This window comes from Salvelinus fontinalis, chromosome 40 (assembly GCF_029448725.1).
Source record: "Salvelinus fontinalis isolate EN_2023a chromosome 40, ASM2944872v1, whole genome shotgun sequence".
In the NCBI taxonomy this organism is placed as follows: Eukaryota; Metazoa; Chordata; class Actinopteri; order Salmoniformes; family Salmonidae; genus Salvelinus; species Salvelinus fontinalis.
Window position 1 is genome coordinate 297,978 of NC_074704.1, and position 25,577 is coordinate 323,554.

Consider the following 25,577-nt stretch of genomic DNA (forward strand, 5'->3'; position numbering starts at 1 on the left):
GGGAGCCAGGCCCAACCAATCAGAATGATTTGTTTCCTCACAAAAGGGCTTTATTACAGACAGAAATATTCCTCAGTTTCATCAGCTGTCTTGGTGGCTGGTCTCAGACGATCCCGCAGGTGAAGAACCCGGATGTGGAGGTCCTGGACTGGCGTGGTTATTCAACATTCTGCCATATTCTCTAAAACAACGTTGGAGGTGGCTTATGGTAGAGAAATTAACATTACATTCTCTGGCAACAGCTCTGGTGAACATTCCTGCAGTCAGTGTGCCAATTGCATGCTCCCTCAAAACTTGAGACATCTGTGGCATTGCACACTTTTAGAGTGGCCTCCCGCTCACATACACTTGTATCCCTCCTCCGGCTTGGCTACCGCGGGGTACCGTTCAGAGGAATGGCATCCCGGAGGAATGACACTTCAAGCCTTTCTCTACCCTTCACCAGGTGGCTACAGACTGAAACAACACAGAGGATTCACCATGAGTCCAAAACACTGGATACGGAGACCGAGGCTGGGACTCTGCACACCCAAGCTGAGGGGACGCGGCACCTGGGCGAGAGACTGCAGAATATCCACTTCAGGAAGTCGGAGCTGGAGCGGCACATGGAACAGCTGGTGGCCAAGAAAGACCTCCTCCTGGGGAAGAAGAGGAGGCTGTTGAAGGCGCTGGACGCCACCGAGATCCCGTTCGCCATCGCCACGGATAACCTAACCTGTCGGTAACAGTGACCGCGTAGAAGAGGAGCTACTGATGATACAAATAAAACAAATGTTTTGTCTTTGCTCTAGTTCACCTAAATACTTGTATCATTACTAAATGTTGCCTAGACGTTAATTCACTAGAAACCAATCTGAAAATAACATGATGGTTGTGTTTGTGGGCCACAGGAAGTTGAGCTGATCAGGAGCATCCAGGCTCTGTTGAAGAGAACGCTGAGTCAGGCTGTCAATCAAATCAAGTGAGTGTCACAATTAAACAATAAGGGTTTTTATTTATCAAAACTTGGATGATACAAATTATGACAAGGAAATAAACCAAAGTGCTTTAAAATATACCAAGGGCTAAATTACTTGAAAAACGGACTGTTCTATAAAGTATTAACTAAAAAATAACTAAGCTATAACGTGCAGGAACAGAACGTACATAAACCAAAAATCAACTCACATGGGACGTTCCACGGAGACTATAAGGGGAGTGGCCAGCTCCAAGGCAAGTCTGCAAACCATCGAGTTTTACATTTATACAATAATGATAATGTTAAATACAAGCATTATTTTAGCAATAACAGTACACAATATAAATGTACTACTGTACTTCGCTATTTTAAACTCGTCAAAGGGAAAAAGAGTTCCACTGGGGTGAACAGAGGGTGGGCATTTCCCAACGCCCTTCCGGAACCGTATTTTAACCCTGGGATTCAGGTTGGACCTCCTTTATCGGAACACCGCGGCATCCATCACTGCTGAGGAATAGACGTAAACAAGACACTACTTTGAACTGTGACTATTTACTTGAGAATGATAATGGTTAAATTATACCAATGACTGTTACCACGTAAACTATGAAGCGTGCACTCAACATAGAAAACAATGATAGCAAATGTCAAACTGTATTTCTGCAATACAGTTAGGTTACGATATAAACAAAATATGTGTGTCGCATCGTCATTTATATTATGTGTACAGTGCAAAGTGAGTGATATAAAATTAAAAGGATATTTGTTATGGCCTATACACAACGGCGTGGCTCGCTTGTGGGCATGCTGGCAGCAGCAGTTCGGTTGTGCAACAATAATTCAACATAGTAAGTTTGTATGACGATCTGGTTATTAAATGGGTAAATAGTTTAAAGACAGTTAAATAGTAGTGTGCTTTAAACCGCTCTGGTGACGAACGTTGTTGCCCTGTTTCCAATCGTCCACATTGCTGCTGTATGAACCTATTCAAGTAAGTAAATACACTTTGGGGAAAAGACTATACCCGTGTTCGAATACCCATAACATACTGTATACTACATATTAAATGAGTGTATATACTATTAGTTAATTTTAGGAAACCGTAAACGAACGGTATCCTTCCAATTCGTTAGTTGATGCTGTTACTATGCAACTTCTTGTTAGCTTGTTAGTAAAACAAATGACAAGACATTTTACAACTTCATTAAAACAATGTCCATTAAGAACGCTCAACGACTATACCGCTAAGCTAAGAATTACGTGAATAATCAAGTCAATAGGTTGCGTATGTAAATTCACTCTACTCCGATTTCAGAGCAGTCTCGTCTGTGTGCCAGAGCGAAGAATAACTGACGAATCTACGAACGCCTAACACCCATAGAATATGGCCGGTGTCAGTAAATATCGGCAAAAAGGCGTAATTAAATTGTTGCCAGCAGCACAGTTCGCCACCAACGCCCTGGACAACATGAAAACAACCTAACCAGTTCTGCTAGGGCGAGTAAAATTAAGTAACGTTACCTAGCCAGTTAGCTCGACTGCCGTTGTGAGCGTCCAGTGTGCGTTCTGAACGCTTCAAGATCTAAACGCAATTTACGAACACAGTTGGGTAGTTAGATAGCATATAAGTTAGTTAATATACTGGCAAGTTCGATGTATTAGTAGCCAACTAACGGGTAACTTAACTAGCCAACGTAACGGCACATAGTGCTATATTGTAATGCTATGCGGTTCGTAAGGATAGCGTAGGGCTCACGTGCGGTTGAATGTGGCCGAGATATCCAGAGGCACCACCGTTTGTCAGATTTGTAATTAAGATAAACTTGAATGGTGTGGTTGATACACGAGTAGTGTCTGCACTGGCCAACTGGCAGAATTCCTACAGCATCCGTGTAGTCCTGCAGGAGCTCAGACGACTCATGATGTGCAAGGAGAACATGACGCTCCCTCAGCAACCAGAGGGCCAGATCTACACCACCTGAGCCCAAGCTACTACTCTCCTTTTCCATCTTTTGTTTGCGTTTATCCTTTCATCCCATCCACCACCTCCCTCCTTATTTTCATTAATTCGCCAGCCAACACTCTAGCGCACACACACATAGGGACGTACGTGTGGCCGAACACACGAATGCAGACACCCACAACCTTGCAATCACTTCTACATGCGCCATTCCCAGGCCCTGGACCTTAGAGTGTAAAAAAATAAAATTAAAATAAAAAGGATAGAGTAGCTAACAAATCGTCTGGCAACATAATGTGTAACTTATTTGAAAAGTAATTACTTTATTACATCGATATTTCTTTAACATTTGTCATAATTAGTTAAAGCAATGAATTCGTATATTTTCCCGTCGGACTTTTTCGCCATTTTCTTCAAATCTGAAAACGTCGAAGCCCATTTTCGGAAGAACTGCATTATGGGCCATAAAAGCACGGAAATGTTGTCCACTGCTTGTATACTTTGTATTTTCGGTAATGAAGTACGAAATGCGGGAACTTTTGGTAAACTAACTATACCCATACTATGACCAATAAGCATACTAGTCAATTTACTTCACAAATAGTATTGTAATGACTCTGGGTTACAGTATGGTTAGTATAAGTATTTGAACATAGTCGATGTATTATTAGCTAACTAGCTACAGTGCAAGTTAACTCAAATGAGCTGCTAACGTAGCTAGCTATTTAGCCAACTTTACAGACTGTAAAGCTAGCTAACTGAATTAAATATCACCAGTTACCTAACTTCATAATGGCTATCTTGATGTAATTGTAAAACAAACTCCAAATGCATTTGTAGGTAGCTAGCTAACAGCCATGAAAGAGAGTGAAAGGATAGCTGCTCCAACTGTTAAAGAAGGTAGAGTAGGCTATTCTGGTTGGGCAGGTACTGTTGTGTAGTTCCACTCCATAGTAAGAAGTGAGGACGGAGATAATAGTAACATAATATTCAGTGCGGTCTAATTTTAGTATAATGAAGTCTGTCTTCTGTCCTCAGATACAGAGCTGTGAAACCCTGTCTGCAGATGAAGAGCAATGGTTCTCAGTCCTGTTCCTGGGGTCTCAAAGGGGTGCACATTTTTATTTTTGCCTTAGTGCTACCCAGCTGATTCAAATGATCAAGTCATCATCAAGCTTCAAGTGGTATTTATGTATTCATTTGTGACGATTTTTTGCCATCATTGTAAGCCTGCCCCCCACACACACACTATACATTTATTAAACATAAGAATGAGTGTGAGTTTGTCACAACCTGGCTCATGGGAATTGACAGAGCTCTTATAGGACAAGGGCACAAAATAATATAATAAAATTCAATAAATTTGCTATTTATTTAACCATCTTACATATAAAACCTTTTGTTAATCGATAATGGTTAAAAAATATTTAAAAAAGTGTGAATCACATTTTTGTTTGGGAATATCTGCTGTAGGTTATATCAGCTGTGTCGGTGAACCCCTCCCTCATCTTAACTGGCTACATAGAGGGTACAGCATGACCAGAGGTGAGAGGTCACTTGGTTGGGTCAACAGAAAGTATTATTAAAGAGATGCTTTACATTGAAATACAGATAGAGATGTAGTAGTCCCAGAGTTTAGAATTTTACCTCCTGATGATTATGACTGACAGTGATGGCATGATTAAGCCTTGTTTTTTTTCTGTCTCTCGTCTGCTGGTATGTTTTGATGTGAGAGAGGATGCCAACCCCCAGTTCCATCATCGCCACCTCACCCGCTGTTAAGATAACCTTCAGGCCAACTTGGGGCCCAAGGCTGGTTAGGAGACACGTATGTAATTAAGTGTAGTAGCACTGTAATCTTTCCCTGCTCCTCTGTTCTTACCTCTTTCCCTTTGTCTTTTACACTCACACCTCTCTCCCCACATTTCTTCCTCTGTTATTATAATTTGTACCAGCTATGCATTGAAGTACAGATTGTACTAATATTTTTAATAATATTAGAATTATAATATTTATAACACTTGGATAATGAACTTCTTTCAATAAAGCGTTTCACACTCTCTACTGTTTGAATGAAGTCTCTCATTTGATGAAATACCACACCTATCCTGTCCTCAGTTCAGTGCAGATGAAGGAAATGAGATAGATGAACCTATTTACATGATGCATAGGAAGTGTAGTGTACTGTTTCTTTAAAATTCTGTTTCTGTATACTGTATATGAATTACAAAACAGCCTTTTAACTAGTTAAATCATGTTTCTAGTCTATTGCATAGTTAATGTGTAACCAACCATTGATGTCCCAATACCAGGATTGGTAAACACTGTTGAAGTGTATAATTGTAATACAGACACAGCATCATTCAAAGAATGCCGTTTGATATGACTGGAAAATAATGTCTCAGACATTCATACCTGAACCGCAGCTTTATTTGCCAAGGTAGAGAACATGATCAGTGAATATATTCAATGTGGGGATATCATGCTTGGTAATAACTTGCATCCTTGGCACAAAGTTATATTATATTCTACTCAATCCATAGGCTTCATTGATGCCAGTCAGACTGTTTTGAAGTCGATACAACCGGCTATGATAGCTGAGGTTCATAGCTAGGTTCTGAACTAATATGTATACCAAACGTTTGGGTCCATACACAGATCGGCTACACATCATAGGCATACAGGTATTTTTATCCTCCACTACACAATAAACAAGAAAATAGTTTGCTAGTTACGTTATCAACAAGGCAAGCTTACAAAATTGTACATTCAATTTGAGGTAAATGCTTTACCTAGCTAGATTATTTACATCCACTGTTTCACAAGACGACAGCCTGGTTTGCTGATTGTTTCAGGAGTCCCTAAAACAAACACGAATTACAATTTCATACCCATGTCACAACGCCCATAAAACTAGCTAGCTGGCTACTGTTAGCTAGTCAGCTAGCTTGCTAAATCGCGATTTTCGTAAATGAACTTTATGACAAAAAAATATGCATAATCGTTTGTCTCTACATTAACTAACATATTCCTGTCGACTGTACATTTTTTTGCATGATCCGTTATGACGTTATAATCACTTACATTTGCTTCCATCCTAGTATTTTTGTCAGGCATCTTTGCAGCAGCTGAGCCGGGTTGCAGCCTATTCATTAGGTACCAAACACAGGAAAATGGACTACCTGAGGTTGTCCAATAAGAAACGCTCGTTTTCGTTTTCCAGTGCAAATTGTTTGCCTACGTTTTGCTCATGTATGCACTAATGAATAATGATCCTGCAATGGTAACAATGTCCTTTTTTTGTCCTATGGCGCCCCTACTGTCTGTAATACGTAGCTACTCACCCACAAAGCATGCAAAGGAAAAACCAAGGAGGCCCGAGATGCAAAAAGTGCCAGTGAAAAGTGCTAACAGGTGATAAACAGCACTGATGTTTAGGCATAGAAGCCCAAACGTATTCTCCTTTTTTATTCATCACATTTGATCACTTTGCATCAAGGCTGACACTCAGTACCCCCCCAACTCAGACAACCTACAGGACCAGTGAGTAGCTGTATTATACACACAGTACCACCCCAACTCAGACAACCTACAGGACCAGTGAGTAGCTGTATAATACACACAGTACCCCCCCAACTCAGACACCCTACAGGACCAGTGAGTAGCTGTATTATACACTCAGTACCACCCCAACTCAGACAACCTACAGGACCAGTGAGTAGCTGTATAATACACACAGTACCAACCCAACTCAGACAACCTACAGGACCAGTGAGTAGCTGTATAATACACACAGTACCAGCCCAACTCAGACAACCTACAGGACCAGTGAGTAGCTGTATAATACACACAGTACCACCCCAACTCAGACAACCTACAGGACCAGTGAGTAGCTGTATAATACACACAGTACCACCTCAACTCAGACAACCTACAGGACCAGTGAGTAGCTGTATTATACACACAGTACCACCCCAACTCAGACACCCTACAGGACCAGTGAGTATCTGTATAATACACACAGTACCAACCCAACTCAGACAACCTACAGGACCAGTGAGTATCTGTATAATACACACAGTACCCCCCCAACTCAGACAACCTACAGGACCAGTGAGTATCTGTATAATACACACAGTACCAACCCAACTCAGACAACCTACAGGACCAGTGAGTATCTGTATAATACACACAGTACCCCCCCAACTCAGACAACCTACAGGACCAGTGAGTAGCTGTATAATACACACAGTACCACCCCAACTCAGACAACCTACAGGACCAGTGAGTATCTGTATAATACACACAGTACCCCCCCAACTCAGACAACCTACAGGACCAGTGAGTAGCTGTATAATACACACAGTACCACCCCAACTCAGACAACCTACAGGACCAGTGAGTAGCTGTATTATACACACAGTACCACCCCAACTCAGACAACCTACAGGACCAGTGAGTAGCTGTATTATACACACAGTACCACCCCAACTCAGACAACCTACAGGACCAGTGAGTAGCTGTATTATACACACAGTACCACCCCAACTCAGACAACCTACAGGACCAGTGAGTAGCTGTATTATACACACAGTAACACCCCAACTCAGACACCCTACAGGACCAGTGAGTAGCTGTATAATACACACAGTACCCCCCCAACTCAGACAACCTACAGGACCAGTGAGTAGCTGTATTATACACACAGTACCACCCCAACTCAGACAACCTACAGGACCAGTGAGTAGCTGTATTATACACACAGTACCACCCCAACTCAGACACCCTACAGGACCAGTGAGTAGCTGTATTATACACACAGTACCACCCCAACTCAGACAACCTACAGGACCAGTGAGTAGCTGTATAATACACACAGTACCACCCCAACTCAGACACCCTACAGGACCAGTGAGTAGCTGTATTATACACTCAGTACCACCCCAACTCAGACACCCTACAGGACCAGTGAGTAGCTGTATTATACACACAGTACCAGCCCAACTCAGACACCCTACAGGACCAGTGAGTAGCTGTATAATACACACAGTACCCCCCCAACTCAGACACCCTACAGGACCAGTGAGTATCTGTATTATACACACAGTACCCCCCCAACTCAGACAACCTACAGGACCAGTGAGTAGCTGTATAATACACACAGTACCACCCCAACTCAGACACCCTACAGGACCAGTGAGTAGCTGTATTATACACTCAGTACCACCCCAACTCAGACACCCTACAGGACCAGTGAGTAGCTGTATTATACACACAGTACCAGCCCAACTCAGACACCCTACAGGACCAGTGAGTAGCTGTATAATACACACAGTACCCCCCCAACTCAGACACCCTACAGGACCAGTGAGTATCTGTATTATACACACAGTACCCCCCCAACTCAGACAACCTACAGGACCAGTGAGTATCTGTATTATACACACAGTACCCCCCCAACTCAGACAACCTACAGGACCAGTGAGTAGCTGTATTACTGGAAACTCTTTCATGCCGTCCCTGGGAGGGGTGCGTCACTTGAGTGGGTTGAGTTACTGACGTGATCTTCCTGTCTGGGTTGGCGCCCCCCCCCCCCCCCCCCCCCCCCCCCTTGGTTTGTGCTGTGGTGGAGATCTTTGTGGGCTATACTCGGCCTTGTCTCAGGATTGTAAGTTGGTGGTTGAAGATATCCCTCTAGTCGTGCGGGGGCTGTGCTTTGGCAAAGTGGGTGGGGTTATATCCTTCCTGTTTGGCCCTGTCCAGGGGTATCATCGGATGGGGCCACAGTGTCTCCTGACCCCTCCTGTCTCAGCCTCCAGTATTTATGCTGCAGTAGTTTATGTGTCGGGGGGCTAGGGTCAGTTGGTTATATCTGGAGTACTTCTCCTGTCTTATCCGGTGTCCTGTGTGAATTTAAGTATGCTCTTTCTAATTCTCTCCTTCTCTCTTTCTTTCTCTCTCTCGGAGGACCTGAGCCCTAGGACCATGCGTCAGGACTACCGGGCATGATGACCCCTTGCTGTCCCCATCCACCTGGCCTTGCTGCTGTTCCAGTTTCAACTGTTCTGCCTGCGGCTATGGAACCCTGACTTGTCCACCGGACGTGCTACCTGTCCCAGACCTGCTGTTTTCAACTCTCTAGAGACCGCAGGAGCGGTAGAGATACTCTTAATGATCGGCTATGAAAAGCCAACTGACATTTACTCCTGATTATTATTTGACCATGCTGGTCATTTATGAACAATTGAACATCTTGGCCATGTTCTGTTATAATCTCCACCCGGCACAGCCAGAAGAGGACTGGCCACCCCTCATAGCCTGGTTCCTCTCTAGGTTTCTCCCTAGGTTTTGGCCTTTCTAGGGAGTTTTTCCTAGCCACCGTGCTTCTACACCTGCATTGCTTGCAGTTTGGGGTTTTAGGCTGGGTTTCTGTACAGCACTTCAAGATATTAGCTGATGTACGAAGGGCTATATAAAATAAACTTGATTTGATTTGATTGATTATACACACAGTACCACCCCAACTCAGACAACCTACAGGACCAGTGAGTAGCTGTATTATACACACAGTACCAGCCCAACTCAGAAAATCTACAGGACCAGTGAGTAGCTGTATTATACACACAGTACCAGCCCAACTCAGACAATCTACAGGACCGGTGAGTAGCTGTATTATACACACAGTACCACCCCAACTCAGACAACCTACAGGACCAGTGAGTAGCTGTATTATACACACAGTACCACCCCAACTCAGACACCCTACAGGACCAGTGAGTAGCTGTATTATACACACAGTACCACCACAACTCAGACAACCTACAGGACCAGTGAGTAGCTGTATTCTGCCCAACCAAGCAAAAAGTCAGTAACTGCTCATTTGGTCAAAAATGTGTTAATGTAATTTTTGCTACATTAAATACATGCTTAATCATGTGGACAAGTATCCTGCCTCTATTCTATTGTGTTCTGGTGAAAATTGGGGTTATGTTATTTTGCTTGGTAGGGCAGTATTATACACACACACGTGCACACACACACACACACACACACACACACACACACACACACACACACACACACACACACACACACACACACACGCACGGATGTATTATACACACAAACACAGACACTTTCTTTTTAAATACATATTTTATTGCATGTATGAGTGCATACAATTATTGACAATTAAGTCCAAATGTATGCTTTTAAAATGCTTCTTATCTAAACACACAATATATATGCCACAACTGTAACACAATTAATTTGCAATTCTAACAAGCTCCTTGGTATGTGACAATACTTTTATTCAGCTCAGCTTTTTCCTTCAGTTCCTGAAAGTCCTGTTGAAAGTTGTTGAGCTGGGTCTGAGAGCCTTGGACCACGACGGTACCGGTGTGATAAAGATTCACTGTAATAACATCCTTAAAGTGACTGTCATCCACATACGCTTTGACCTGTATGGCATTGTTGATGTCTCTCTCTTTAGTGTTGGGGTAGGCTTGGCACAGGGCACTACGCCAGGCTGTGGGGTGCGCTGTGTAGAAAACATAGTTGGTTTTGACTCTGTTCCTCAGTGCTTTTTTGTAATCCACTATCAGAGTCTCAGGATGTTTCCTCAAGACTTCCCCCTTGTGATGTTTCCTAACTTCAGAATCCATACCTTCAGGGTATGGGTTTTCAATGGCCTGCACCACACCTAGATGGATGCTGCCTCTAGGCTTTACTCCAGCGCCCTTACGTTTTACCTTCAGTGACCGTGACAGTCCTCGTCCTGTTCTTCCAAAACCCTGGAACATTTCAAATAACGCTGTGAACTTGAAGGTTAAAAAAGATAGTAGGCTTATCTTCAGTATCTCATGTTGTTGTTGTCTATTTAGTCCTGGGCAATCTGGGTAATGTGTCCCTCTGTCCTAATGTTGCCTGTTGAACATCCAAAACATGCAGAGATCAGAATGTTGAAAACAGAAGTACTAACTTAGTCTCAATCTTAAAGTGCATACAGCTCATTACAAGTGCCAACAACTGGGTGACACATAGCCTAGAGGTTAAAAGCACTGGGCCTATAATCTGAAACAATCTGCCGTTCTTCCCTTGAGCAAGGCAGTTAACCCCCAACAACAACTGCTCCCCAGGCGCCGTGGACGTCGATTAAGGAGGCGTTGGGTTGAATGCAGTTGAATGTATTCAGTTGTATCGCCTTTCCCCTTTACTAACCAAGGTTTATTATTATTACTATCGTCCACTACAGAAACTAATACTAACCATGAAAACTAACCAAGACATCATTATCTTACCAGGAATATGATGATTAAAATCGTCAAAAACCGCTGCGACTGGCAGCATGTGATTCCAACAGACGAGGAGTCCTGGAGGAGACGAGGTACTGTGGACTGTGTGGAGCTAAAGATCAGAGCTGCTACTCCCTCGAGACCGTGAGAAAGTGAACCAGGTAGGAAAGAGAACGAGAACGAGCGCACACACAGAGGGGAGGAATGAGGAAGGTGTGAGGTAGATGAGATAACAACGTTATCTGAAGTGGCTGAACAGTGAACACAAGCCTGATGGAAAATAACTACACCTGTTGGTCAATCAGTGTTAGTGTGTGTGTGTGTGTGTGTGTGTGTGTGTGTGTGTGTGTGTGTGTGTGTGTGTGTGTGTGTGTGTGTGTGTGTGTGTGTGTGTTTTGAGGGGAAATAGTTCTCGATAAAAACGTTGTGGTTGGAAAATACGTTTGTTAGTGAGAAGACAGAAAACCTAGTAGCCAGCAGAGAGCATTAACCATGCATGAGCAGCCTATTATCACCATGACTCATCTTCAGTTAGACTATTAGAACATAATGCAGACTAGACAGTCATTACTTAACTAACATTGGTCCATTGGTGTTTGGAAAAAAGGTCATTAGAACACCTAACACAGGCCTTTTTTCAGGTGAATACATTTTAGAAAGAAATATTTTAAAGTGTATGTGTGTGTTTCTGGAAACAAGGGCCACTATCGTCTCAAAAGTCAAAGTTATTATTGACTTTATTAGAACAATTATTGTTAATCAATTAAAGGGGCAATCCGCAGTTAATACATCCATTTTTTGATCTAGAAGAATATAACTTATGACTGCTTCTTGTGCTTAGTTCAACTGTTGTACCCCATCAGAACCCAAAATATAAGCTTGTTTTGCTCCAATGTTTGTAAATGTAAACAAACACCGTATAGCCTCAAAACATGGATAAAGCTATAACGTTGGATGGTCAGTCATTGCATGCATAGCTCTGTCTTTGAGAGCGGTTACATTTCTCCAGCCCCATCCAGCAGCTTTTTACAAAAACAGAGGCGGGATTTAGCTTTTTTATTGTTTCAACTGTGGACTGTGCCTTTAAAAAACCCAACAACCAATCGATACCAACGTCAATACAAATAGAATCCTACTTTCTGTCTGACATGAAGATTCAAAGAATGGAAGAAAACATACATTACAATCAGTGTAAAAGGTCTGCTAGAAGTGGCCTTAGATTGTTACACACTGACACTAGTCAATATTAAGCTGATCTTCCAGTAGTCATCTCAGCCACAGACAGACTATTGTCTTTACACTGTGACTTCTCACCACAGATATTTATATTTTCATGAGGAGCACGTTGCTTCACAAGTATGTATGTGTGTGTGTGTTATGGTTGGAAATAAGAGTCACCATTACTCAGGTACTAAAAGCGTTCTTGACCTACTAGTGGTGTAGACTAGTGGTGTAGACTAGTGGTGTAGACTAGTGGTGTAGACTAGTGGTGTAGAGTAGTGGTGTAGACTAGTGGTGTAGAGTAGTGGTGTATACTAGTGGTGTAGAGTAGTGGTGGAGACTAGTGGTGTAGACTAGTGGTGTGGTGTAGAGTAGTGGTGTAGACTAGTGGTGTAGTGTAGACTAGTGGTGTATTGGAATGGATTCATAAAGGTATGGATCACTTTGTGGCAGCAGTGTCTGTGGGCCGGGGCTAGTTGTGGATCACTTTGTGGCAGGCGTCTCATCTTGGCCTATTCACATTTGTGGATGTGGATCACTCTCTTGCAGTTGGGGCAGCGGTGTTCTACGTCCTTACAGGAGTCAACACAGAAAGGAATCAAACAGCATGGCCAGCACCTAGAGAAGGAGAGAGACAGAGAGACAGAGAGAGAGATACAGACAGAGACAGAGACAGAGAGGTGGGGTAGAGAGAGAGAGAGAGGTACAGACAGAGACAGAGACAGAGAGGTGAGGTAGAGAGAGAGAGAGAGAGAGAGAGATACAGACAGAGACAGAGACAGAGAGGTGGGGTAGAGAGAGAGAGAGACAGAGAGGTGGGGTAGAGAGAGAGAGAGACAGAGAGGTGAGGTAGAGAGAGAGAGAGATACAGACAGAGACAGAGACAGAGAGGTGGGGTAGAGAGAGAGAGAGACAGAGAAGTGGGGTAGAGAGAGAGAGAGACAGAGAGAGAAGGGATTCAGTGTGTGTATCCATCTCTACTGTGAATTCAATGTTGCATGTGGACCAATACCCCCTGCCACGTCTGGATGACATCTTTGCTGTTTATGAGAGAGAGAAAAAATAATGTTTGCCACGTGTACCAACTTACATTAAGACGCCGAGGACTCCACAGAGGACCCAGGTGCGCAGTCCAGGGGTGTGTGTGGTCTCTGTCAGAACCGGGACCTGACAGTGGGGACACGTCATCTGGCCGGGTACGTCTCTAGGCAGCAGCTGCTGCATCACCACCACCTGGGTTACTGCAGAAGGAGGAGAATACTGGTTAGAACCAGATAGAACTGGACAGAACCACCACCTGGGTTACTGCAGAAGGAAGAGAATACTGGTTAGATCCAGATAGAACAGGACAGAACCACCACCTGGGTTACTGCAGAAGGAAGAGAATACTGGTTAAAACCAGATAAAACTAGATAGAACTTCATAGAATTGGATAGAACTGGACAAGACTAGAAAGAATCACCACCACCCAGGTTACTGTAGGGAGAGGGAAATACTGGTCAGAACTGGATAGAACCAGAAAGAATTGGATAGTCTGGATAGAACTGGACAGAACCAGACAATACACAATATAACAGAACAGAACTGGATAGAACCAATTAGGCCCTCCCAAAATTGTGTTCTTTGTTCTATATTTCACACCCCCACAGAGGGTAGAGGATTAGAAGGGTTGCTATGGCCAGGACGTCCAGCCAATACCTTGCGTGTGTACAACTTGGTTCTCGTTTTTCACGGGGTAGGAGTAGGGGTACCCGATTGAGGTAGTTTTGGTCACACAGGAGTTTTTTTCAGTGTGTGTGTGTGACTCACCACTGGGGGCGTTTGTAGGTTGTGCCATGCCCGTGCCGGGTTGGGGAGGTGGTGGGTACATGCCGGGTTGGAGAGGTGGTGGGTACATGCCGGGTTGGGGACCTGATAAATAAGGGATAAATAAATACATCAATACACTGTGTCATTTATCACAAACCCAGGGATACAGAGTGGTTGGCCAGCATTATGGGACCACAAACCCAGGGATACAGAGGGGTTGGCCAGCATTATGCTACCACAAACCCAGGGATACAGAATGGTTGGCCAGCATTATGGGACCACAAACCCAGGGATACAGAGTGGTTGGCCGGCATTATGGGACCACAAACCCAGAGATACAGAATGGTTGGCCAGCATTATGGGACCACAAACCCAGGGATACAGAGTGGTTGGCCAGCCCTTAACAATGATGTTCATGACATCTATGGCTATCGTGACACACACATCGGCTGTCCCCATAGGAGAACCCTTTTAGGTTCCAAGAAGAACCCTGTTCGGTTCCAGGAAGAACCCTTTTCGGTTCCAGGAAGAACCCTTTTAGGTTCCAAGAACCCTTTCAGGTTCTAGGTAGCACCTTATTTTCTAAGAGTGTAAGCTTAAATTGTCCCTAAGAGTATCAGTGTAGATCTGATCTCTTACCTCCCTGGAAGTAGGCTGTTCCCCCGCCACTTCCCTGGTAGCCCGCTGGGAGGCCGGGGTAGGGGGGGGCAGACACGTCCTGCGGGGGTCCATACTGGCTCTTCTCCATACTGTCTGGGGTTGAGAGAGAGAGAGAGTGGAAGACAGTGAGCACCTTATGAAAATATCACATTGAAAAAACATATGTCTCTGCCCCCACCTTCTCTCCCCCCTATCTCTCTCACCTGTCTTCTTTCACACACACACACACACACACACACACACACACACACACACACACACACACACACACACACACACACACACACACACACACACACACACACACACACACACACACACACACACACACACACACACACACACACACACACACACACACACACACACACACACACACACTCACTCACACTCTTCTTGTTCAAGCTGTTGCTTATAACAATGATACACACCCCTGTATTCAACCGGGCAGGTTTGGTGACATTTCATTGGACAGAGACTTGCCTGTAGACTCTGAGTAGTACAAGCCAATAACAACACCACCACTAATGAATGCCACACACCCACTAAATCTATCAGAATAACCCTAACCCTGGTCTATGTTACTGGTGAATGATCAACAGTTAGAGTCAGTTAGAAAACGTTTAAGTGTCAATCTACACTGACACATCAATTGACAATACAAAATACAGAGGCAGCCCTTTCCTGCAGTCAATGTCCATAAGCGCCCTCTGTGACCTCATGGCCCTTTCCTGCAGTCAATGTCCAGAAGCGCCCTCTGTGACCTCATGGCCCTTTCCTGCAGTCAATGTCCAGAAGCGCCCTGTGTCACCTCATGGCCCTTTCCTGCAGTCAATGTCCATAAGCGCCCTCTGTGACCTCATGGCCCTTTCCTGCAGTCAATGTCCAGAAGCGCCCTCTGTGACCTCATGGCCCTTTCCTGCAGTCAATGTCCAGAAGCGCCCTGTGTCACCTCATGGCCCTTTCCTGCAGTCAATGTCCAGAAGTGCCCTCTGTGACCTCATGGCCCTTTCCTGCAGTCAATGTCCAGAAGTGCCCTCTGTGACCTCATGGTCCTTTCCTGCAGTCAATGTCCAGAAGCGCCCTCTGTGACCTCATGGCCCTTTCCTGCAGTCAATGCAGTATTGAGTAGCTTGGATGAAAGGTGCCCATTTCAAACGGCCCGAGTCAGTTAAAGAGCGTTTTTGTGTTAAAGGGGCAGTGTTGTATTTGTCAGATTCTCTGTAATAATGGTATGGGAATAAAATGGTTTCTTGCATCAAACGACTCAACAACAATGTCAGTCACCTCCTTGTCTGAAGGACAAGTGGATAAACAGGTTCATGTTAAGCCCTGAATGATTTTTTCAAACGTCTCATGGAATGTACGCCTATATTGAACACCACACATTGGCTGCTACTGTAGGCTGAATGATAGAACAGGTATTTCCATGTTAAAATGTTATGGGATGCATTTTCTCCATTGTTTTTGATGGTAGACCAAACTGGTAGGTCTACATTATGACCAAATAGTAGTCTACTTGATCACTGTTAAAACCAGGGGCGCAACTTTGGTTTTATAAGGGGAGGGACATAATTGTATTATTTTTATCCACTCGGATAAACACTCCAAACAACCTACCTGACCGCTCGGAGGCATCCGCATGGTCCTAAAGCACACCGGTGCCTCGTTTTGTGTCACATTCCAATGATAAAACTGGGGGGGACAACATGGAATTTCAGAATGTGGGGGGACATGTCCCCAGTAAAGTTGCTCCCCTGATTAAAACTAACTTAAAGTGGGTACAGCCTCAGTGCTCACAGTAAACGTGGATCAGAATGTTGAAGGTTATGCTCAGCAGACCTGAAATTTCATCATTGATGAAAAAATTTGAGGGAACATATAACCAGAGTCCTATGGGCCCTGGTCAACAGTAGTACACTACCCTATGGGCCCTGGTCAACAGTAGTGCACTACCCTATGGGCCCTGGTCAACAGTAGTACTCTACCGTATGGGCCCTGGTCAACAGTAGTACACTACCCTATGGGCCCTGGTCAACAGTAGTATCCTACCCTATGGGCCCTGGTCAACAGTAGTACTCTACCCTATGGGCCCTGGTCAACAGTAGTACACTACCATATGGGCCCTGGTCAACAGTAGTACTCTACACTTTGGGCCCTGGTCAACAGTAGTACTCTACCCTTTGGGCCCTGGTCAACAGTAGTATTCTACCCTATGGGCCCTGGTCAACAGTAGTATCCTACCCTATGGGCCCTGGTCAACAGTAGTACACTACCGTATGGGCCCTGGTCAACAGTAGTACCCTACCGTATGGGCCCTGGTCAACAGTAGTACTCTACCCTTTGGGCCCTGGTCAACAGTAGTATTCTACCCTATGGGCCCTGGTCAACAGTAGTATCCTACCCTATGGGCCCTGGTCAACAGTAGTACACTACCCTATGGGCCCTGGTCAACAGTAGTACACTACCGTATGGGCCCTGGTCAACAGTAGTATCCTACCCTATGGGCCCTGGTCAACAGTAGTCCACTACCCTATGGGCCCTGGTCAACAGTAGTACACTAACCTATGGGCCCTGGTCAACAGTAGTCCACTACCCTATGGGCCCTGGTCAACGGTAGTACTCTACCCTATGGGCCCTGGTCAACAGTAGTACACTACCGTATGGGCCCTGGTCAACAGTAATACACTAACCTATGGGCCCTGGTCAACAGTAGTACACTACCCTATGGGCCCTGGTCAACAGTAGTACACTACCGTTTGGGCCCTGGTCAACAGTAGTCCACTACCCTATGGGCCCTGGTTAACAGTAGTACACTATCCTATGGGCCCTGGTTAACAGTAGTACTCTACCCTATGGGCCCTGGTCAACAGACCTGCTGTTTTCAACTCTTAATGATCGGCTATGAAAAGCCAACTGACATTTATTCCTGATTATTATTTGACCATGCTGGTCATTTCTGAACATTTTGAACATCTTGGCCATGTTCTGTTATAATCTCCACCCGGCACAGCCAGAAGAGGACTGGCCACCCCTCATAGCCTGGTTCCTCTCTAGGTTTCTTCCTAGGTTTTGGCCTTTCTAGGGAGTTTTTCACAGCCACCATGCTTCTACACCTGCATTACTTGCGGTTTGGGGTTTTAGGCTGGGTTTCTGTACAGCACTTCGAGATATTAGCTGATGTACGAAGGGCTATATAAAATAAATTTGATTTGATGATCTAACAGCGCTGTCTGTGTGTACACATCTAACACCGGTGGCTGTGTGTACACATCTAACAGCGGTGGCTGTGTGTACACATCTAACACCTCTGTCTGTGTGTACACATCTAACAGCGCTGTCTGTGTGTACACATCTAACAGCTCTGTCTGTGTGTACACATCTAACAGCGCTGTCTGTGTGTACACATCTAACAGCGCTGTATGTGTGTACACATCTATCATTAGGCACCAAGACAGAGTTAGAAGGTAGGGTGACTGGTGCTGTTTTCTCTAAACCAATTTAAAAAACACCCCTCTTCTAAGTCTTTTCCTTCTCACGTAGCAACACACACAAAACAAACACAGATATTCCTAGTCCTACACACAACTCTTTCATATTTTATTACATCCTGCAAAGAAGCACTCTGAAACCCCTCAACTCAGAGCACTCTTTCCCAGCCACGAGCAGAGAGACAGCCCCTTACCTTTTTGGAGTCCTGGAGGAGACGAGGTACTGTGGACTGGAGCCCTGGAGGAGACGAGGTACTGTGGACTGGAGCCCTGGAGGAGACGAGGTACTGTGTACTGGAGCCCTGGAGGAGACGAGGTACTGTGGACTGGAGTCCTGGAGGAGACGAGGTACTGTGGACTGGAGTCCTGGAGGAGACGAGGTACTGTGGACTGGAGTCCTGGAGGAGACGAGGTACTGTGGACTGGAATCCTGGAGGAGACGAGGTACTGTGGACTGGAGCCCTGGAGGAGACGAGGTACTGTGGACTGGAGCCCTGGAGGAGACGAGGTACTGTGGACTGGAGCCCTGGAGGAGACGAGGTACTGTGGACTGGAGCCCTGGAGGAGACGAGGTACTGTGGACTGGAGTCCTGGAGGAGACGAGGTACTGTGGACTGAGTCCTGGAGGAGACAAGGTACTGTGGACTGGAGCCCTGGAGGAGCTGAGGTACTGTGGACTGGAGCCCTGGAGGAGACGAGGTACTGTGGACTGGAGCCCCGGAGGAGACGAGGTACTGTGGACTGGAGCCTCGGAGGAGACGAGGTACTGTGGACTGGAGTCCTGGAGGAGACGAGGTACTGTGGACTGGAGCCCTGGAGGAGACGAGGTACTGTGGACTGGAGTCCTGGAAGAGACGAGGTACTGTGGACTGGAGCCCTGGAGGAGACGAGGTACTTTGGACTGGAGTCCTGGAGGAGACGAGGTACTGTGGACTGGAGCCCTGGAGGAGACGAGGTACTGTGGACTGTGTGGAGCTAAAGATCAGAGCTGCTACTCCCTCGAGACCGTGAGAAAGTGAACCAGGTAGGAAAGAGAACGAGCGCACACACAGAGGGGAGGAATGAGGAAGGTGTGAGGTAGATGAGATAACAACGTTATCTGAAGTGGCTGAACAGTGAACACAAGCCTGATGGAAAATAACTACACCTGTTGGTCAATCACTAGTTCCAGTGTTAGTGTGTGTGTGTGTGTGTGTGTGTGTGTGTGTGTGTGTGTGTGTGTGTGTGTGTGTGTGTGTGTGTGTGTGTGTGTGTGTGTGTGTGTGTGTGTGTGTGTGTGTGTGTGTGTGTGTGTGTGTGTGTGTGTGTGTGTTAGTATGTGTGTGTGTTTGTGTGTGTGTGTGTGTGTGTGTGTGTGTTTGTGTGTGTGTGTTTTGAGGGGAAATAGTTCTCGATAAACAACGTTGTGGTTGGAAAATACATTTGTTAGTGAGAAGACAGAAAACCTAGTAGCCAGCAGAGAGCATTAACCATGCATGAGCAGCCTATTATCACCATGACTCATCTTGAGTTAGACTATTAGAACATAATGCAGACCAGACAGTCATTTCTTTACTAACATTGGTCCATTGGTGTTTGGAAAAAAGGTCATTAGAACACCTAACACAGGCCTTTTTTCAGGTGAATACATTTTAGAAAGAAATATTTTAAAGTGTATGTGTGTGTTTCTGGAAACAAGGGCCACTATCGTCTCAAAAGTCAAAGTTATTATTGACTTTATTAGAACAATTATTGTTAATCAATTAAAGGGGCAATCCGCAGTTAATACATCCGTTTTTTGATCTAGAAGAATATAACTTATGACTGCTTCTTGTGCTTAGTTCAACTGTTGTACCCCATCAGAACCCAAAATATAAGCTTGTTTTGCTCCAATGTTTGTAAATGTAAAGAAACACCGTATAGCCTCAAAACATGGATAAAGCTATAACGTTGGATGGTCAGTCATTGCATGCATAGCTCTGTCTTTGAGAGCGGTTACATTTCTCCAGCCCCATCCCGCAGCTTTTTACAAAAACAGAGGCGGGATTTAGCTTTTTTATTGTTTCAACTGTGGACTGTGCCTTTAAAAAACCCAACAACCAATCGATACCAACGTCAATACAAATAGAATCCTACTTTCTGTCTGACATGAAGATTCAAAGAATGGAAGAAAACATACATTACAATCAGTGTAAAAGGTCTGCTAGAAGTGGCCTTAGCTTGTTACACACTGACACTAGTCAATATTAAGCTGATCTTCCAGTAGTCATCTCAGCCACAGACAGACTATTGTCTTTACACTGTGACTTCTCACCACAGATATTTATATTTTCATGAGGAGCACGTTGCTTCACAAGTATGTATGTGTGTGTGTGTTATGGTTGGAAATAAGAGTCACCATTACTCAGGTACTAAAAGCGTTCTTGACCTACTAGTGGTGTAGACTAGTGGTGTAGACTAGTGGTGTAGACTAGTGGTGTAGAGTAGTGGTGTAGACTAGTGGTGTAGAGTAGTGGTGTATACTAGTGGTGTAGAGTAGTGGTGTAGAGTAGTGGTGGAGACTAGTGGTGTAGACTAGTGGTGTAGTGTAGACTTGTGGTGTAGAGTAGTGGTGTAGACTAGTGGTGTAGTGTAGACTAGTGGTGTATTGGAATGGATTCATAAAGGTATGGATCACTTTGTGGCAGCAGTGTCTGTGGGCCGGGGCTAGTTGTGGATCACTTTGTGGCAGGCGTCTCATCTTGGCCTATTCACATTTGTGGATGTGGATCACTCTCTTGCAGTTGGGGCAGCGGTGTTCTACATCCTTACAGGAGTCAACACAGAAAGGAATCAAACAGCATGGCCAGCACCTAGAGAAGGAGAGAGACAGAGAGACAGACAGAGAGATACAGACAGAGACAGAGAGGTGGGGTAGAGAGAGAGAGAGAGGTACAGACAGAGACAGAGACAGAGAGGTGAGGTAGAGAGAGAGAGAGAGAGAGAGAGAGAGAGAGAGATACAGACAGAGACAGAGAGAGGGAGGTGGGGTAGAGAGAGAAGGGATTCAGTGTGTGTATCCATCTCTACTGTGAATTCAATGTTGCATGTGGACCAATACCCCCTGCCACGTCTGGATGACATCTTTGCTGTTTATGAGAGAGAGAAAAAAATGATGTTTGCCACGTGTACCAACTTACATAAAGATGCCGAGGACTCCACAGAGGACCCAGGTGCGCAGTCCAGGGGTGTGTGTGGTCTCTGTCAGAACCGGGACCTGACAGTGGGGACACGTCATCTGGCCGGGTACGTCTCTAGGCAGCAGCTGCTGCATCACCACCACCTGGGTTACTGCAGAGGGAGGAGAATACTGGTTAGAACCAGATAGAACTGGACAGAACCACCACCTGGGTTACTGCAGAGGGAGGAGAATACTGGTTAGAACCAGATAGAACCACCACCTGGATTACTGCAGAAGGAAGAGAATACTGGTTAGAACCAGATAGAACAGGACAGAACCACCACCTGGGTTACTGCAGAGGGAGGAGAATACTGGTTAGAACCAGATAGAACAGGACAGAACCACCACCTGGGTTACTGCAGAAGGAAGAGAATACTGGTTAGATCCAGATAGAACAGGACAGAACCACCACCTGGGTTACTGCAGAGGGAGGAGAATACTGGTTAGAACCAGATAGAACAGGACAGAACCACCACTTGGGTTACTGCAGAAGGAAGAGAATACTGGTTAGAACCAGATAGAACTGGATAAAACTGGATATAACTTCATAGAATTGGATAGAACTGGACAGGACTAGAAAGAATCACCACCACCCAGGTTACTGTAGGGAGAGGGAAATACTGGTCAGAACTGGATAGAACCAGATAGAACTGGACAGGACTAGAAAGAATCACCACCACCAGGTTACTGTAGGGAGAGGGAAATACTGGTCAGAACTGGATAGAACCAGATAGAACTGGATAGTCTGGATAGAACTGGACAGGACCGGACAATACACAATATAACAGAACAGAACTGGATAGAACCAATTAGGCCCCCCAAAATTGTGTTCTTTGTTCTATATTTCACACCCCCACAGAGGGTAGATGATTAGAAGGGTTGCTAAGGATGGGTGTTGCTATGGCCAGGATATCCAGCCAATACCTTGTGTGACTACTATTTGGTTCTCGTTTACGGGGTACTGTGAATAATAAAATAAGGAACCGATTGAGGTAGTTTTGGTCAGAGCGTTAGGAGTTTTATTCAGTGTGTGTGTGACTCACTGCTGGGGGCGTTTGTAGGTTGTGCCATGCCCATGTCGTATTGGGGAGGTGGTGGGTACATGCCGGGTTGGGGACCTGATAAACAAGGGATAAATAAATACATCAATACACTGTCATTTACCGCAAACCCAGGGATACAGAATGGTTGGCCAGCATTATGGGAACACAAACCCAGAGATACAGAGTGGTTGGCCAGCATTATGGGAACACAAACATAGAGATACAGAATGGTTGGCAAGCGTTATGGGAACACAAACCCAGAGATACAGAGTGGTTGGCCAGCATTATGGGAACACAAACCCAGGGATACAGAGTGGTTGGCCAGCGTTATGGGAACACAAACCCAGAGATACAGAGTGGTTGGCCGGTATTATGGGAACACAAACCCAGGGATACAGAGTGGTTGGCCAGTATTATGGGAACACAAACCCAGGGATACTGAGTGGTTGGCCAGCATTATGGGAACACAAACCCAGGGATACAGAGTGGTTGGCCAGCATTATGGGAACACAAACCCAGAGATACAGAGTGGTTGGCCAGTATTATGGGAACACAAACCCAGGGATACAGAGTGGTTGGCCAGCGTTATGGGAACACAAACCCAGAGATACAGAGTGGTTGGCCGGTATTATGGGAACACAAACCCAGGGATACAGAGTGGTTGGCCAGTATTATGGGAACACAAACCCAGGGATACTGAGTGGTTGGCCAGCATTATGGGAACACAAACCCAGGGATACAGAGTGGTTGGCCAGCATTATGGGAACACAAACCCAGAGATACAGAGTGGTTGGCCAGTATTATGGGAACACAAACCCAGGGATACAGAGTGGTTGGCCAGTATTATGGGAACACAAACCCAGGGATACTGAGTGGTTGGCCAGTTTTATGCGAACACAAACCCAGGGATACAGAGTGGCTGGCCAGCCCTTAACAATGATGTTCATGACATCTATGGCTATCATAACAGACACTTCCAAAACGCTTAATGAAAACACTTTGAAGGAAGTTGCTGTCCAGGAACATTTTTAATATACATAAAACATAAAGAATAAGGTCTGGTTTTTTGAACACAGATGAAACCTAGTCCTGGTCTGAAAATCTCTTCAAAGGGTTCTCCTATGGGGACAGTCGTAGGACCCTTTCAAGTTCTAGACATCACCTTATTTTCTAAGAGTGTAAGCTTAAACTGTCCCTAAGAGTATCAGTGTAGATCTGATCTCTTACCTCCCTGGAAGCCAGGCTGGGGGGGGGGTAGGCTGTTCCCCCGCCACTTCCCTGGTAGCCAGGCTGAGGGGGGTAGGCTGTTCCCCCTCCACTTCCCTGGTAGCCCGCTGGGAGGCCAGGGTAGGGGGGAGCAGACACGTACTGCGGGGGTCCATACTGGCTCTTCTCCATACTGTCTGGGGTTGAGAGAGAGAGTGTGAGTGAGTGAGTGAGTGAGTGAGTGAGTGAGTGAGTGAGTGAGTGAGTGAGTGAGAGAGAGAGTGAGAGAGAGAGAGAGAGAGAGAGAGAGAGAGAGAGAGAGAGAGAGAGAGAGAGAGAGAGAGAGAGAGAGAGAGAGAGAGAGAGAGAACCTTATGAAAATATCACATTGAGAAAACATATGTCTCTGCCCCCACCTTCTCTCCCCCCGATCTCTCTCACCTGTCTTCTTTCACACACACACACACACACACACACACACACACACACACACACACACACACACACACACACACACACACACACACACACACACACACACACACACACACACACACACACACACACACACACACACACACACACACACACGCACACACACACGCACACACACACATACACTTCTTGTTCAAGCTGTTGCTTATAACAATGATACACACCCCTGTATTCAACCGGGTTGGTGACATTTCATGGGACAAAGACTTGGCCTGTAGACTCTGAGTAGTACAAGCCTATAACAACACCACCAATAATGAATGCCACACACCCACTAAATCTATCAGAATAACCCTAACCCTGGTCTATGTTACTGGTGAATGATCAACAGTTAGAGTCAGTTAGAAAACGTTTAAGTGTCAATCTACACTGACACATCAATTGACAATACAAAATACAGAGGCAGCCCTTTCCTGCAGTCAATGTCCAGAAGTGCTCTCTGTGACATCATGGCCCTTTCCTGCAGTCAATGTCCAGAAGCGCCCTATGTGACCTCATGGCCCTTTCCTGCAGTCAATGTCCAGAAGTGCCCTCTGTGACCTCATGGCCCTTTCCTGCAGTCAATGTCCAGAAGCGCCCTCTGTGACCTCATGGCCCTTTCCTGCAGTCAATGTCCAGAAGCGCCCTGTGTCACCTCATGGCCCTTTCCTGCAGTCAATGTCCAGAAGTGCCCTCTGTGACCTCATGGCCCTTTCCTGCAGTCAATGTCCAGAAGTGCCCTCTGTGACCTCATGGCCCTTTCCTGCAGGAATAAAATGGTTTCTTGCATCAAATGACTCAACAACATTTTCAGTCACCTCCTTGTCTGAAGGACAAGTGGATAAACAGGTTCATGTTAAGCCCTGAATGTTTTTATCACAAGTCTCATGGAATGTACGCCTACATTGAACACCACACATTGGCTGCTACTGTAGGCTGAATCATAGAACAGGTATTTCCATGTTAAAATGTTATGGGATGCATTTTCTCCATTGTTTTTGATGGTAGACCAAACTGGTAGGTCTACATTATGACCAAATAGTAGTCTACTTGATCACTGTTAAAACCAGGGGCGCAACTTTGGTTTTATAAGGGGAGGGACATAATTGTATTATTTTTATCCACTCGGATAAACACTCCAAACAACCTACCTGACGGCTCGGAGGCGTCCGCATGGTCCTAAAGCACACCGCAGTACCATAGTATCCTACCCCATGGGCCCTGGTCAACAGTAGTACACTACCCTATGGGCCCTGGTCAAC

The 25,577-nt window shown here is 45.3% G+C and overlaps 2 protein-coding genes and 1 long non-coding RNA gene across 3 annotated transcripts; all 3 read right to left on the minus strand.

Moving 5' to 3' along the window:
• Window positions 1-974: 974 nt before the first annotated feature.
• LOC129839775 (uncharacterized) lies at window positions 975-6,250 on the minus strand. The gene is made up of 2 exons (XR_008757073.1): window positions 6,003-6,250; window positions 975-5,779 (listed from the first exon to the last, which is right to left on the minus strand). It is a non-coding gene; the product is annotated as an uncharacterized LOC129839775 (long non-coding RNA).
• Window positions 6,251-12,253: 6,003 nt separating this feature from the next.
• On the minus strand, window positions 12,254-19,335 carry LOC129839771 (lipopolysaccharide-induced tumor necrosis factor-alpha factor homolog). The gene is made up of 5 exons (XM_055907410.1): window positions 18,588-19,335; window positions 14,882-14,995; window positions 14,243-14,344; window positions 13,524-13,674; window positions 12,254-13,051 (listed from the first exon to the last, which is right to left on the minus strand). The coding sequence occupies exons 2-5, from the start codon at window positions 14,988-14,990 to the stop codon at window positions 12,946-12,948; spliced, it is 468 nt and encodes a 155-aa protein (XP_055763385.1). The 5' UTR covers window positions 14,991-14,995; window positions 18,588-19,335; the 3' UTR covers window positions 12,254-12,945.
• Window positions 19,336-20,413: 1,078 nt separating this feature from the next.
• LOC129839788 (lipopolysaccharide-induced tumor necrosis factor-alpha factor homolog) lies at window positions 20,414-25,577 on the minus strand. The gene is made up of 4 exons (XM_055907425.1): window positions 23,880-25,577; window positions 22,636-22,710; window positions 21,552-21,702; window positions 20,414-21,224 (listed from the first exon to the last, which is right to left on the minus strand). Exons 1-4 carry the CDS (start codon window positions 24,031-24,033, stop codon window positions 21,119-21,121), a joined length of 486 nt encoding a protein of 161 aa, XP_055763400.1. The 5' UTR covers window positions 24,034-25,577; the 3' UTR covers window positions 20,414-21,118.

Coding starts and splice junctions, on each gene's coding strand:
- LOC129839771 (XM_055907410.1), bottom strand. CDS start 14,990: ATGGAGAAGAGCCAGTATGGACCCCCGCAGGACGTGTCTGCCCCCCCC. Junction 14,345..14,881: donor AACAGCCTACTTCCAGGGAG/GTAAGAGATCAG, acceptor CTTATTTATCAG/GTCCCCAACCCGGCATGTAC. Junction 13,675..14,242: donor ACCTACAAACGCCCCCAGTG/GTGAGTCACACA, acceptor CTCCTTCTGCAG/TAACCCAGGTGGTGGTGATG.
- LOC129839788 (XM_055907425.1), bottom strand. CDS start 24,033: ATGGAGAAGAGCCAGTATGGACCCCCGCAGTACGTGTCTGCTCCCCCC. Junction 21,703..22,635: donor ACCTACAAACGCCCCCAGCA/GTGAGTCACACA, acceptor CTCCCTCTGCAG/TAACCCAGGTGGTGGTGATG. Junction 21,225..21,551: donor GGAGTCCTCGGCATCTTTAT/GTAAGTTGGTAC, acceptor CTCCTTCTCTAG/GTGCTGGCCATGCTGTTTGA.